General features: G+C 48.5%; 1 protein-coding gene across 2 annotated transcripts in view; it reads left to right on the top strand.

The window, feature by feature from the left end:
- The window catches only part of KCNH1 (potassium voltage-gated channel subfamily H member 1), a gene marked incomplete at its 5' end in the record, with an annotated part of 415,511 nt that extends 407,368 nt beyond the window's left edge, over positions 1-8,143 (top strand). For both annotated transcript variants that reach the window (XM_081224401.1, XM_081224400.1), the window contains one exon: positions 7,228-8,143. In XM_081224401.1, the coding sequence (XP_081080527.1) occupies positions 7,228-8,082 (855 nt within the window). In that variant the 3' untranslated portion in view covers positions 8,083-8,143. The remainder of the gene's footprint in view (positions 1-7,227) is intronic.
- Positions 8,144-15,657: the final 7,514 nt, after the last annotated feature.

The raw sequence follows: 15,657 nt of genomic DNA, 5'->3' as shown, positions 1-15,657 counted from the left end.
TCTAGATTCTTCATGGATAAAGTCCACTGGGACCTCTGCATTCCTGTTCCTCCTATCCGGTGCTGTGCCCTGAGGGTAACTGGTGACCTCACCACTGTGCAAGGAGGCAAGATCTTCCCAGTAACCAAAACACTCAGCTCATATGTCTTACAGCTCCTCTTTCTTGCCTTGACCAATCAAAGCCTGACTCTCACGCTAAGTTACACCCCCATCCTGATAAATTAAAGGACCACACTAATAGGTCCTAATGTACCTAGTGAGTCCTCTCCTTAAAAGCTCTGAGAGCCTCGGCTTCATGGCTTCTCCCCTCACCTTGGCCCGATCTCTCTGCTTCACAGTTCTGTCCCTGGATTCTTTAGAGAACTTGCTGATGGACTGGGAGTAAGAGAAACTAGTGGAGAGAGGTGGTGGGGCAGGGATGGAGGTTATCAACGTATGTGAGAGAAAATCACCCTTTTCCCTAAAACCAAGGCCTTTTCCTAGCAGAATGGCTTAGAACATGGGCATGGATGGGGGCTCAGATGGCTGAGGTTTGAATCTTAGCTCCACTGTCTGAGTATCCTTAGGTGGTCACCTACCCTTTCTAAGCTTGGTTTCTTCATTTAAAAAATGAGGATAGGGCTTCCCTGGTGGCGCAGTGGTTGAGAGTCCGCCTGCCGATGCAGGGGACACGGGTTCGTGCCCCGGTCTGGGAAGATCCCACATGCCGCAGAGCGGCTAGGCCCGTGAGCCATGGCCGCTGAGCCTGTGCGTCCGGAGCCTGCGCTCCGCAAGGGGAGAGGCCACAACAGTGAGAGGCCCGCATAACGCAAAAAAAAAAAAAAAAAAAAATGAGGATAATGACTTTCCCCACCTGCTGGGGCTGCTATGAGGATGTCATGAGATAGCACACATTTAACAAAGTCAAAAATTTAACAAAATCAGCCCCTCCCACTGGGACTACTACCACAAAGACATTTTTCTCTGTTGGGTGGCCTTTCTGCCTTTGTGCCATTACATGTATTTTTCCCTGTGTGAGCACCTTTGCCCAAATCTTTCACCTTTTATTCCCAATTCCAGCTCATCCTTCTAGAATCATCTCAAGGGTCATCCCCACAAAGAATGATACATAATACATTTACTCAGCAACTAGTAAATGTCAGGTACTCTTCTTAAGAGTTTACTTATATAATCCAACCTTATGCCCGTGATAGCCCTATGAAATCAATAGCTTTATCTGCTTTTACAGAGGAAGAAACTGAGGCTTGGGGACCATGATCCCAAGTCTGTCTGGGATCCAAAGCTTGTGTTCATGTTCCACGTGACTCCACCCTCCCCCTCCCCACTCCGGGCACATTTAGCACCTTATGCTTCAGCATGTGCTCACATGGAGGACAGCAGAGTGGCAGTGATCTCACCAGTCATCAGTCCTGGGGTTCTGAGTCCCTAGTCAGCAGATCTGGCCTGGGCTGCCTAGGTCAGAATCACCTGGGAGCTTGTTGCAAATGCCAGTTTCTGACCCTGCCACGGGAAATTCTCCCTCAGTAGATAACAACACCTCCTCCAGGTGGTTCTGAAGTGCAGCTAGATTTGAGAACTGTTGTTCTGGTCCAGCCAAGCAAGGACATGACTTGCCCAAGGTCATATAGCAGCCAGTCAGCAGCAGAGCTGGGACCACTCTAAGCCTGTGTTCTTTCTACTCTTCTCTGTGTGTTTCAGATTTGGGCCATGTGTCTGAATTCAGTTAAAACCAAAATAAATCCCTTTTGGTTTATCTATGGTTTTCTGTGATTCATACGTCAGTCTCTATTTATGCAAACCACTGAGAATTGACATTATGTAAATCTTTTTACTCCCCAATCTAAGCTCTTTTAAGCAACTGGACTCCCGTTCTCTGTGCTGTCGGAACTCTAGGTGGCCCACTTCCCTCCCAGGGCTGTCTTTCCCCTACATGTGCTGCAGGGACCCTGTTGCTCAGTGACCCTGAGGGGACTCCTCCCCTTGGTCTGGTCTTAAAGGGGCTCAAGAGGGACTGGGCCCTCCTTAAATGCAACCCAAAAGAGGCAATTGATGGTCCTGACTCACCTCAGCTTCCAGTGGGATTACTTTTTCAGACAAACTTGAAAATAACTGCTCAGGAAGCCCTGCAGTTTGAAGAGCTGGGTGTCAATTCAGTTCAGCTCAACAACTGTTTGTTAACGGCCTCCCAGGCTCTAGGCCATTGCTTGCTGAGCCTTCAGAAGAACGTGGAGATAGATGAGTGAGGCACAGCAGCCACCTCTGCCCTGGGGCATTCTCTGTCTCCCCATATACAGTCAGTCATGAGCTGCTCAGCATTCAGCATGGGCCTCCCATGCCCAACACATCAGGCACCCCTGTGGGCTGGCAGGACTCTGTCTGGCTAGGGAGGATCCAGACCTATCCCATCAGTGGTCCCTGGACCAGTGTTAGCCTGTCTCTAGGGCTGGGCCTCCCCAGTGGGTGATTAGTTGGGGTCCCTGGTAATAACCTCTCCAGACAGACCCTGGCACCTCTCTGTTGATGTGGCCCCTGTCTACGGACTGCTGATGTGAAGAAAGGTGATGTCAAGGCAAGAGCACTGGCCAATACCCTGAAGTTCTGCTTCTGCTTAGCTGTGTGACCTTGAGCAGGCCACCCTACCACCTAAACCCCAGTCTCCTCCACTGTCAGATTGTGGAGGAAGTCCTTGCACACCTCCCAGGAACTTTAGCTTAAATGAGATGATGCACTTGAGTATGTGGAATATGCTAGAAAACACAACACAAAGTACTGTATTATTAAAATCATTAATTGTTCATTCTCAAAGGGACTTTAGAGATGATCTCATCCAGTGGTTTTCATAATGATAGTTCAGGCCACAGAATCCTTTCCTGGGATGAAATCTTACATTGAAGCCCAATATGTAACAGGAAAATGGAAAGAAAGAAAACCTGGCACAACTCTGCTGGGAGCTGAGGGAGGAGGTTGTCCCACTGGTGAGGGTGGGTGCGAAGAAGCGGCTTGCTCAGGGCCCAGCAGGGGTGAAATGAGCACTCCCATCTTCCAACTCCTAGTCCAGGCTCTTCCCATTGACAGTGGATTGTCTTCCACAGGAAGATCCAAGTTTAAATAAAAGAAAAATTCAAGAGCAGTTGTCCTTAGATCTAAAATACTTGGTCAAATGCCGGGTCACAGCTGCCTCTGGAGATGAAGACTCCATGACTAATTTCTCCAAAATATCAGCTGAAGCTAGTAAGCAGAGGCCTAGACCTCAGACTAGAAAAGCTGTTAGACCACATCGGCTCTGGTCCCCTTGGGGGAATGCTAATTTTACTTGCTGATTCTCAAAGGCAGGCTCAGTCATTTCTGCAGGGCAGAAAGATGTTCCCTAGTTTACTTGCCCATTGGATGAGCCAGTGATGTTCAGGTGGGGCTACCCCAGGCACACAAGATGACCCTTTAGGAAAAGCCAAGAAGCTTCAGAAGAGTCAGCACAGACCCAGACACCCACGTCCCCTCCCCGGGAGAGCCCCAGCCCGTGAGTGCTAAACTGACCCCACTGATGATGGAGCCACAACATCTGAATATGCTGCCCAGGCCAGGCCCCTGGCCCCTGGTCCAGGTTTCTGACCCCCATGAGGCATTTGGTTGAAGAGCCCAGTATTTCCACGCCCTCAAGAAGGAGCTACCATTTCCTGTCACAAATATCCGCCATGGATGCATACTAAGCATTTGTAAGCCTACTGGTATACTTCATACTTCACCGTACAACCTCTTGGTATAAGAAATTTTGGGGTTGACTCCCCAATATCTGGAGAAGTACTTCCTTTTCTTTAGTCTTAAAACATCTCATTTCCGGTCTCAAGGGCCGCCTGACCTTTGATGTTGAGAGAGCTGTTAAGAGGACCCTGTGTGTTCTGAGCCAATCTCTTCCTTTTATAACATTATGACCTCTGTGATTTCATCTTTCCAGGTTAAGACATTCTAACATTGATTCATTAGCGCATATTTATCTGTTTTTCATCCATTCATTTATTCATCCATTCTACAAATATTTATCGAGGACCCCCTAGGTGTCAGGTACTTTCTAAGTGCTTGAAATAGTGAACAAAACAGACAATCCCTGCTCTTAGGGTAGGTAATAAATTTTTAAAAAGTAAAAGACACAATGTGACATGCAAAGTACAGTGCTAGACCTGCAGGGAGCCTTCAGAGGGGCTAAGGTATGGACGTAAGTAACTGGTATCTTGTTTGGGACTTGTTGCTTGCAAGGAATAGAACCCCACCCAAACGAGCTCAAGTAAAAAGGGGGATATTGCTAAGAATCAGATGTCCTTCAGAATAAAGGCAGGACCAGAGCAAACGGCTCTAAATGCCATCATCTCTTCGGGGTATATTTACATTGTCATATGTTCTCCCTTCCTCCCTCTTTTTCTCATTCCTCCTCTCTGTCTCACCTTCCTTTCTTATCCCATTTGCCCCTCCTCCCTTCTCTAAGAAGGGATGTGAGTAGGGGAGGCAACAGACGGCATCACTACTACAAGTGGATGCAAGATAGTAATTAGGGCAGAAGAGTGGTGTGAGCACAGCAAGGGCCGTTGGGGTTGGGAGGTGGGAGGATGACTTAGAGCTCCATGGAATCAAAGAAGGCTTTCTGGAGGAGGTGCTGTTTGAGTTGGGCCTTGGTGTGAGGAGGATTTGGACTCCTCTTGGTGATCAGGGTCCATTGCCGGAACAGAGAATGGAGGTGGAAGACTGCCAACTCAGAGCACTGGGAGGACAGACAGACAAGGTCCTGATCACTCTACTTATCGTCATCCCTCCATCCCTATGATGCCTTCAATTAGGGTCCTCTTCAGAGTGGATGGGATTCTCCTGAGTGCCATGGCTTGGACCTGCAGGATCCAGACTACAGGAGCACATGGGGTATGGCTGAAAAGGACCTGGGGAGACAGGGTTATGAAATTACATAACCCTGGGCAGGGCAGAGGATGGATAAGGGCAGGGCTGGGAGAAATGCTGTCCAGTGGAGGTCAGAAAGCCACTCACTGGGACCCAAGTAATGTGGCTTGAAGATTTAGCCAGGTGACAAGAGGGGTGGCTGCTCCGTCCTACCCACCTGTTAGTGTCAAGGCATCCAGTGATAGAAGCTTTGATGGAGAAGTCACATGACAGGTGAGCCTCCAGTCTGCCAACAATCTGCTGACTGATCACTGGCATCAAGCACGCAATTCAGTGTTTGTTGGGTTCCTCTGTATTTATTGGCACTTTATATAAAATGACCATGTTGTCGGTCATATCTGAGAACCTAATGAGTGGTGCCATCCGAGAGCCCCGGGTGGGGTGGGGCGGGGCCTTCCTGGAGGAGGTAGAATTAGTCACATATTGTATGTGTCTACAAGTTAAAAAACAAAAAGCAGAGGCCTTGAAATGGTGGGGACAGGAGGATTCATTTTGAGCGTTCACAGTTAGCCAGTGCTTTCACGTAAGTACTCTTCTGTTGGCTTTACATCAAGTCAGAAAAGGAGGGATTTTTCCCACTTTTGAAGGAGGAAACAGAGACTCAGAAGTTAAGATACCTGTTGAGATCACACAGCTAATTGGCAGAGCTAGGACTTAATTCTGTCTGACCTCAAAGCCCAGGCTCTGGGCATGCCAACACATGTGCCTCCCCAAGAGCTGGGGGTCCTGCATCAAGTCTTTGGGGCAGGTTCTGGGCTGGTCAGAGGCTGCCCACACAGGGCTGTCCAGATTGTGATGATGGAAAAGCTGCCCCTCTCCCTTCCACAGACCTCTCCCCTACTTCTCAAGGATCTCAATCCCTCTGGTCCCCAAACCAGCATTTATAGTTTAAAAATGACCTATTTCAGGTTGCTTCTTTCTTACAAGTTCAGGTATGGGATGAGTCAGACATGCCCCTGAGTGTACCTGCTACATTCAACATAAGTCAGAAATTACAGGGCTTTCCCATAATCGGATGTCGGCCCAAGGGAAACCCTGTAATATGTGGCTTATGCTGCACTGAGATCCAGAGTCTGGCCCAAGGGAAACCCTGTAATATGTGGCTTATGCTGCACTGAGATCCAGAGTCTTGTGACAGTATTGTTGGCTGGCTGTCCATCCACTGCATGAAGCATTGTCATCGTCAGGAAGAACCTGTTGGACATTGAATGGGTCTGGGGCTTAACTGCTTGTCTTAGAGGATACCTGTTATGTGACATTTAGCTACTCTGAGCCTTAATCTCCTCTCCTCTAAAATGGGGATAACAATATGTGTCCCTCTGACCTTATAGTGTCGTCGTAAGAAATATATGAAGTAACATTAAGGTCACGGGACTTTCTTCTCCCGTAAGCTCCCTGATGACAGGGAGGGTTTCTATGTGAGATCAGCATGTACTTTTCACAGCCAACTGCATTCACTTAGGGTCCAGATCTGCAGATGACAAGGGCAGTCTTAGCCATCACCCTGCCTGGGAACTTGGCTGAACTTTCTTGCCCAGGACTGTGGTGTAGAACTTCAGTGCATCAGAATCACCGGGGAAGCCTTTTTTTTTTTTTTTTTTTTTTTTTTTGCGGTACGCGGGCCTCTCACTGTTGTGGCCTCTCCCGTTGTGGAGCACAGGCTCCGGACGCACAGGCTCAGTGGCCATGGCTCAACAGGCCTAGCCGCTCCGCAGCATGTGGGATCCTCCCGGACCGGGGCATGAACCCGTGTCCCCTGCATCGGCAGGCGGACTCTCAACAACTGCGCCACCAGGGAAGCCCCGGGGGAGCCTTTTAAGTTACAGATTCAAGGGCTTCCCATCTGGTGATTTTTAGTGCAGTAGGTCTGAGGTGGGGTCAGAGAAATGATTTTTGGAAAGCTTACCAGGTGATACTGAATTGCAGGCCAGAACGGGTTAAAGGGGACCCAGGCTCAGAGGCCAGGACAGTCTCCTGGGAGGAGGCCACTTGGCATCTCCAACCTCTAGGCCTGTAGAGATGGAAAGGTTGGGGGTTTGTTTCTGTTGAAGAGGATGACAGCAGGAGTCAATTCCTCGCTGTTGGAGAGGTGGGAACGAGGGTCAGAAAAGGAAAGGGATGGCAGTCACTGAGCAAGGACCTGGAGGCCTTGCAGGGATGTGACTGGACTGTGAGCCCCCTCCCTTAGGGCTGGGGCTGGACACCAGGCCTGTGATGGGCAGAGGGGCCGAGCTTCGCTGATGCCACAGCTGGGTTAACAGGGCGTGTCATTCTGTCTCCCTCCAGATCGTGTTCCGGAAGATCAGTGATGTGAAACGGGAGGAGGAAGAGCGCATGAAACGGAAGAACGAGGCCCCCTTGATCCTGCCGCCGGACCACCCTGTCCGGCGGCTCTTCCAGAGGTTCCGGCAGCAGAAGGAGGCCAGGCTGGCCGCAGAGAGGGGTGGCCGGAACCTGGACGACCTGGATGTGGAGAAGGGCAGCATCCTCACCGAGCACACCCACCACGGCCTGGTGAAGGCCAGCGTCGTCACCGTCCGTGAGAGCCCTGCTACGCCCGTGGCCTTCCCTGCGGCCGCCGCATCCACGGGGCTGGACCACGCCAGGCTGCAGGCGCCGCCGGGGGCCGAGTGCCTGGGCCCCAAGGCCGGCGGGGGTGACTGGGCCAAGCGCAAGGGCTGGGCCCGCTTCAAGGACTCCTGCGGGAAAGCTGAGGACTGGAGCAAGGTGTCCAAGGCCGAGTCCATGGAGACGCTCCCCGAGAGGACCAAGGCGAGCGGCGAGGCCACGCTCAAGAAGACAGACTCGTGTGACAGTGGCATCACCAAGAGCGACCTGCGTCTGGACAGCGTGGGCGAGGCCAGGAGCCCCCAGGACCGGAGCCCCATCTTGGCCGAGGTCAAGCATTCGTTCTACCCCATCCCTGAGCAGACGCTGCAGGCCACCGTCCTGGAGGTGAAACACGAGCTGAAGGAGGACATCAAGGCCTTGAACACCAAAATGACGAACATTGAGAACCAGCTCTCTGAGATACTCAGGATATTAACTTCCAGAAGATCCTCTCAGTCTCCTCAGGAGCTGTTTGAAATATCGAGGCCCCAGTCCCCAGGATCAGAGAGGGACATTTTTGGAGCGAGCTGAGAGGTCTGCTGAAAAAAACAAGTCGAAGACAAAACACCCTATGCCCTCCTGCCCTATAGACATCACCTCTACCACACACACCTACATGACCAACAACTTTCAAATTAGGCTCTTCCCGACAGAAAATCCAAGTGGGACCAGTCGCTTAGGCACGCTCTCTCCTTTTCTCTATCTGGGGGAAGATCCGGGAAGAGGAGTGTGCCACCACCCTGCAAGACGGCAGCTGCATCTGAACTGTCTTTGCACAATTTTGGAAGAGGAGGCGTGCCGTCTAAAGGGTATTTTCCTTCATTTTTAATTTTTTACTGCCATGATATTTGTAAAAGATGAAAACTACCAGGAAAGAACAGCAGCCATTGGGGATTGGTGGGAGAGCACCGAGAACCCCTCGTGTATATTACCATGCTGGGCTCCTTTGCCAGGACCGCCGGAGACTGTGGTGGGCACAGGGAGTTCCCAGCATTCCCTGCTCTTGGACAGCCTGTGTCTGAGGTCACCGTCTATTTCCCTACTGTAGTCATCTGTAACAAGCTCGGGACAAGGGGAGCTTGAGGGACAGGGAGGGTAGGGTAGAGCCTTTCGACTTTCTGTCACTAATGGTTAAGGCCAAAAAGCAGCTGAGGTGCTTTGGGTGCCTCCTGTAGACACCTAGAGCCGGGAATCTTCAGGTCTCCTTTCCCAAAAGAAATGAGCCAAGTGTAAGAGCTGGAGAGGGGCGGTGGCGATCCAGAGATTCTCTGGGCTATGGTCTGCACCCTGCTCCTATGGGATAGTGGAAGGGGAGGGCCCTGGAGGCCCCGGATGAATCTCTGGCCCGGCTCCATGCCACTGGCCTCATCACACAGGCCCTTTGCTTCTTTTCCTTCTTGACCTCTTCCCAAGTGTTCCTGTGGCATTCCTCAGGGTATGGGGCATCGGCAGGAAGGGTGATGAGCCCAGATTTGCTTTATTAGCAAAGCAGACACACACACATGACCTCAGAAAAATGATTGTAGTGAGTGCTGTGTTTCTATTATGACTCTTGTTGGGATTGTCCTAGAGAAGTTTGTATTTTGTCCACGGCATGGGTTCATTCTAGGACACTCGGGAGCCGTGCTTGGCCTTATTTTTAAGCTAATCTCTTTATCTCATACTAAAGTCAGTAGGACTTCAAGAGGAACCATGAGATTGCAGGGCTGTGATTGTAGTGGCTTCAGGAGCTGGAAAAAGAGAAAGAGGCAGGAGTTTCCAGACTGCCTCTGTAAAGTGATGGAGAGAGGTGGCTGTAGGGCAGTGGTCCACGAGGAAGGCCTGAGCTTAGAATGATGATCACCGAGCCACCTATGGGCCATCCAAGTCCCTATGCCATGATGCTCGGGACTGCCCACTGCCTCATAGTCCCCTGGGTTCAGGTTATTCGTGTGCTTGGGCTCCTTTCAGTGGTGTCTGAGAAAGGAAAGAGATCTCTCCCAGACAAAGTGGAGAGAGGGGTCAGGACCCTAAACATTGATAAGTAAGATTGGAAGGTCAGCTCTAAAAATTCAGCTTTGAGAGAGTGAAATTAGGAGTGCAGGTGATCTGGATTAGTGACAGCATGGAATCATCTAGGGCACTGACCTTCTGCACATGTGATGCTGTGGCAATCCCGTCCTTAGCACCTCTGCCTGGCATTGCTTTGCAGCAGGGATTCTGGATCCCAATGTTGATGTCCCTCAGTACTGAAGGGATCCCGACAGGTCACGGCCTGCCCTACCAAAGATATCTAGTGTTTCTGAAAGCCTCCTGTCTGAGCCTACCCACTCTCTTTAGTCCTGCTCAGTGGCCATGGCATGACCCAGGACTTGGACCTCAGTTGTCTGTGCAGAGTGGGGCTGTCCTCTCCTGGCTGCCAGGGTTGGCACAGACGGCCTTGGGGAGCAGAGTCTGAAAGGTCAGCGTGAGAGTCCTTCCCCAGAGGCCCCACACACTCATGCAGCTTCTTCCGCGAGGCTTACAGGGGTGCCCCGATACTTCCCGAGGCTGAGACATTATTAGATTCAGCCTCCGATGGCAGCATACAAAGAAGAAGTGATATTTCCCAGGGCCGGGAGTCATGACTGTTAATGACTCTGGGTAAGCCGTGGGGCTTTCAGCCTCTTTAACTTGAGAAGCTGCCAACTAGTCTTCGGGGCTGAGGCTGTAAAATATCTGGAATCCCATCTGCTAGCTGCCCCTCAATGGTTCCAGTTTGCCATTCCTTAAACATGCTCGTCAACTTGCTTCCAGAGTTTAGGACTCACTACTTGTAAGGCAGGGCGAGGGCCCTGATAACTGCAACATCCAACTTCAGAAGCACCTGCCCAGCACCCTGCAGGCCCTTCCCTCCAGCTCTGCCTGAGGGGGTACAGGTGTCTATTAAGAAATGACTCCCCAGCTGGTTCTGAAGGGCAAAGATGCTAATATGTGAGGCTTTGAAGTCCAGACCTGTTTTTTGGGGAAAATAATGCTTGGTGAATGTACTGCTTGATCAACTCCTAGGATTCAAACTGGGCTAGTGATGAGAAGCCCGGATCTGCTCATCTTGGGGTCACAGGGCCTGCAACCCATGCTCCTGGGGGTGACAGCGTACCACAGGTATGGCTGTATATGCTTTTATTCTTCTCCCCTTAAGGGTTTAAGGATTTTAGGGATTTTTGCTATAATGGTTTTCTCTGGAAAAAAAACAAAAACAAAAACATTTTTAAATGAGCCAAACCTTGCATTTTTATGACATGCACTTGGCCGTGGGCTGCTTTGTACTAACTACCTACACCCTTGCCCAGATGCTGCTCTGGCTTCCCAAGCAAGAACCACGAGCTTCAGATACCACTGACTCAGCCTTCTGCTTATAAACCGTTATCTGGTGGCTGGAGAGAGATTAGGGAAACAAAAGGTATTTGGGTATTGGACCCAACCTTTAGACTTTAGAAAAGTTACGCTGAGAGATGTAGATTTACCTGAGCTATTTTTTTCTTTTCGAGGGAGGGGGACATGTCGTTATACCATTGCAGAGTAATTGCTGGTTACTTGATCTCTTACATCAATTCCTTACTTTGAATGTCATTCATAGGGAGGCTCCATTTCCCAGAGTCCCCTGACAGGCTATTTAGAGTAGGAGGTCCTTCCCCTACCACTTGGCTGGTTGCTGAACACAGCCACTCCCACCCCCGCCTCGGCTGCAGTTGTGGGAGTGAGGGGTGAGTCGGTGAAATAAGACGGTCAACAAGATGGAGTGCTTGTTCTTGGTGGAGGCGCCGTCTCCAGCAATGAGTGCTGCCGTTCCATATACCTACAAAGGCTCCCCCACTGGCTATGACGAGATTCCCATAGGAAGGAACAGGAGGCAGCCATCTGGTTGAGAAGCCTTGGTCCAGTGCACAGTCTTGGTATCTCCACCTTCATCCATCCCCTTCCCTCGCACTCACGCCCCGTGGCTTGATTCTTTCTAAGACTTTTCTTTATATTCTGGACCTCAGATTAAATCTGTGGGCAAAGGGTTTGTAGCTAGTGGTAGGCAACCAATGGCTTCTAAAAACTCTGATGCTACAACAACACGGGCCCTAGCGTTTCAAAGCTGTTCCCATTTCTTGTTATCCAATTCCTGGGCTTGTTTTACCCTCAGCCTTCTAGATCATCCTCTGCGCTGCTGCTGGACAACCAGCAGGCCCTTTCCTGGAATCCTCTTTCAGAAGTGGAGTTAGCACAGCTCAGAGTAAAAATGCACCCCCATCACACCACCCCATCCAGCGACCTTCCTCTCCTGAATCCTTAGGTGGAAGGGGAAAGCCATAAGCCAGCTGTTAAGCTTTGTGCCCAAGCCTGTGGGGAGTGAATGAATGCCTTAGAAATACCAGGTAGGTGTAGGAAGAGCCCCGTCTCCCCTTGCTGCCTTGACCACCAGTTTGCACACGCACCCTCTGGGAAATTTTAGGAGCCCTGGTGGACATACAAGTGGATGTGCGCTTGATGCATAGATTGTACAGTGTTTTGCAATAAAGATGTTTAGCCTTAAGACCCTTGAATGGCACTCCAACTGCGATGGAGCTGCCAATGCTCTTTCCTCTCCTCCCTCCTCACTTAGTGTTGCTTAAAGAGGAGGCCCACTGAGGGCACACTCGGGCCCCCGGACAGCCTCTCTTCTGTCACTCCATCATTGTACTGCCTTCTTGCTCGCTTCGATAAAAATAACCTTCACCAGCTCTCGTGCCCTCCAACTGGACGAGATTTCACTGTCCTCCCAGCACTAGCCGCAGCCATCAGAGGCGGCACCATTTTCTCACCCATCATGTTCCTGTTGAGATGTTTTCATTTCCACCCCTCACAGTTCAAAAGAATCAATGTGAACTTGCCTCCTGCTTAAATTAGTTTCAAATGAAACTTCATTCTCATGCGAGCATATCAGACTTATTCGGGAACCTTTAGAACTGGACTTGAATACCCTGCAGGTGCCGGACCGGTGGGTGCCCTCCCTGCCCACCATTAAACTTTTCTTAGAGCCACTGTCTCTTTGACTTCCGAGTCAGCCAACAGATCCATTAGTTGTTCAATGAGACGTTCACGAATCTTGTATCAGGATATGAACTGCTTTTATGCAAAGAAAGATGCAAACCCGCCCCCCCCCACGATGAATGTATTCTCAATATTCAGACGCCGTATTTGTGCATCTGTTGGAGACCCACATCTGACATCTCGCTGACACTGCGAGGACACGTCTACTCACGAGCAGTTCGTCATTCTGGGGCTCCTCCTTGTATCAACGCTCTTGCCGTTGAGTCCTGCCAAATCCTTCATTGGATTTTTCTTCTTCCTTTGCATCTGTCACTTTGTCCAAAGGAGCATGAATCAACAGAAGTGCAAACGAGCTGAGACTACTTGTGTGGTCAGCTGAGTACGCTGACAGAACTCCACTGTATGACTGCAGCCTGGGGATGTTAAGAGGGACAGGTGGGCCCCTCCATTGATATTCCCTTCTCAACATTTTTAAACAAGCACAAATGATATTTGTTAAAAAAAGTTTAATTTTATTTATTATGGTAATAAACTATTTTATACATGATCATACATGATTGCTTTTGCCTTGCCTTTTATAGAATATCCAGGCATTGAATTGGGTGTTCGCACCCAAGATGATGACAGAACAAGGTGGTACTTTCTAGTCCTTTTCAAGAGCCTGGGGAGCTCTCACTTGGATAGCACCTATAACTCTGGTTTTCGGAGAACTTAAAATTCTAGAGACACCAAGATTGTGTGTCAAAGTACTGCAAAGCAAGAGAATGGTTGTGAAGGAGCTTCACCATATGATCTTGAACTAGAGCTGTATCTGCTATACAAATGTACAGAGATGCCCTCCAAACCTGGCATCACTGGAAAATGGTGGTACAACACACTGAACACAGAACTGAAGTTGGCTTCCCACCTAGAACTGAACTTTTTAATCTTTCTTGAACAATTGGATTAAAATTTGTGTACTCATGCTTTGCTGCCTTTTAAAACATACATACTGTCAAAAACTTTACTGAGTCTTTTTGGAATGACTCAGCGTCAACAATATGAGTTCTGATCTGTGCTTTAATTCACTAATCGTCACAGAAGCCATTAAGGTAGAGGACCGCTTGTCCCTAAGCTAGTCCTGTACACCAGCACTGTTTCAGTTCTGCTGTGGTTTTAACAGGTATTGCTTCCTGCTTATGGCAAGAGTCTTCACAATACTGCCAACATGAGTCCTTATTTCATACTAACGGACTACATTTCAAAAATGGCACTTTTCTTTTTATAGACAGTACAACTTAGGGATGAGGAATCTGTGATCTGCAAGCCATATTCAGGCCTCTGCTTGATTTCATAGGGCCACAGTATAAATCCAGTATTTTTAATGACTTTCTCCCCACACCCTGTTATTTTTTTACATTGCAGAAAAGCATAATAAAACTAATTTAAGCGTGATATTTTTTAAAATTCCAAATGATCGATGTTCATTTCAAAAGTCTCACCTAATAAAGCACTAAACATATTGTACTCTTTAGATATCCTCAATGATGAAAAATCTTTCTTTGTGACTATGATTTTTATAATTAGTCAAAAGGACTAAGTAACACAGAGCCAAGTAATAGATACTACATTTTGGATGACAAATGGGTTTCAACAATAAAAAAAGAGGGATTTTGTTGGTTGCTTTTAAAATAAAACAATTACCCTGAAGAAGGGTCTCAGAGAGGCATCTCAACATGCACTGAGAAAGGCCAAGACCGTCAAGATAATCTGGTTTCTCCACAGTTGGCCTTTTTGTATGGATGTGTTCTGGTACATGTGCTAGAAAAGAAACTCATTATATTATGGTTAATTTGTTATACTTAATCAGTAATTATATTATTACCTAAATAAGCAATGAGCAGTCTAAATTTCTCAAAGGGGAAACCCCCTCCCACTAAATTACTGTTCTCCCAATATGCAGACCATTATACAATTATATATATGATTGATATATTTTCTTTCTAAGTCTGCAGCCTTTAGTAGAACAAAAGGCTTCTGCTGTCACTTTTCAAATAAATTAATCTGAGGAAATAACGAAATAAATACTTTTCAGTCTTCTTGCATGGTCCCAAGAATTAGTCAAAATGACCAATATTTTGCTGTCCTTCAGATGTTTTACTTGCCTCCTTGAGGCTCATCATGATGATCATGCTTGGAGCTCTCCGGTTTGCTCACAGAGCTAGGTTGGAGTCGGAGGATCCTGGGGCTAGAAATGACCTTGGGATCTGTCTAGCTGTTTCCCTTCCCTGTGCTTGAAGTGGCCCAGGGCTGATAACTATGGAAAGCGATGCATTGGATGCTCCTCAGCTGGAACTGCTCTGTCTTCTCAGACACCTCAGGAGTCTTTCGTTTAAAGGAACTCCAAGATTTGAGCTCATATGCATGAAAAGAGACATCATTTTCATATCACAGTTGGAGAAAAGCAAGAGGTTAAAGAAAACACTGGTCCTGGATAATCCACATATTGTTTAACCAGGGCTCAAATATATAGCTAAAGACAGTGATCATTTACTCATTCCTGAGAACCACTCTAAATCATAGAATAGCTTAAAAGAAATTCAGGGTTATTACTTTCAAATATATTCACTGACTCTTCCAATATAGTTTAATGAGTAAATAAGCCTATTTATTTTTATATAAATGGCGTCTCTGAAGAGTTGAAAATATTTTGCACTGTTTATATATGCACATGCATTAGACATTTCCTTTCAATTATCGTCACACTACTTTTTCCCCTGTAAACTTCAGCCAAGAGGGTTCTGGCAGACCACAAATCTTGAATGTGTTAAGAGTCCATGAAGTTTTACTGTATTCATCTGACTGCTCAATCTTCCTCAACTTCATCCCCTCCTGAAAACTTCGCAGCACCTTGGACTCACCTGCCTGTCTCCCCGCTGTCCTTTACCAAGCCAGCTGCAGAGGCGACTGCTGCCCTGGTCTGCCTGCCTCCCTCCAGCCTCTGTCCTTTGCTGCAGCTAACACGGTGTGTGCCCCTCCCTGGCATCCATGGCTGGTCCCCTCCCCGGCATCCATGGCTGGTCCCCTCCC

This window comes from Mesoplodon bidens (assembly GCF_964165515.1).
Source record: "Mesoplodon bidens genome assembly, chromosome: 2".
NCBI classification, from domain to species: domain Eukaryota; kingdom Metazoa; phylum Chordata; class Mammalia; order Artiodactyla; family Ziphiidae; genus Mesoplodon; species Mesoplodon bidens.
This window is presented reverse-complemented; position numbering and strand designations above follow the sequence as displayed.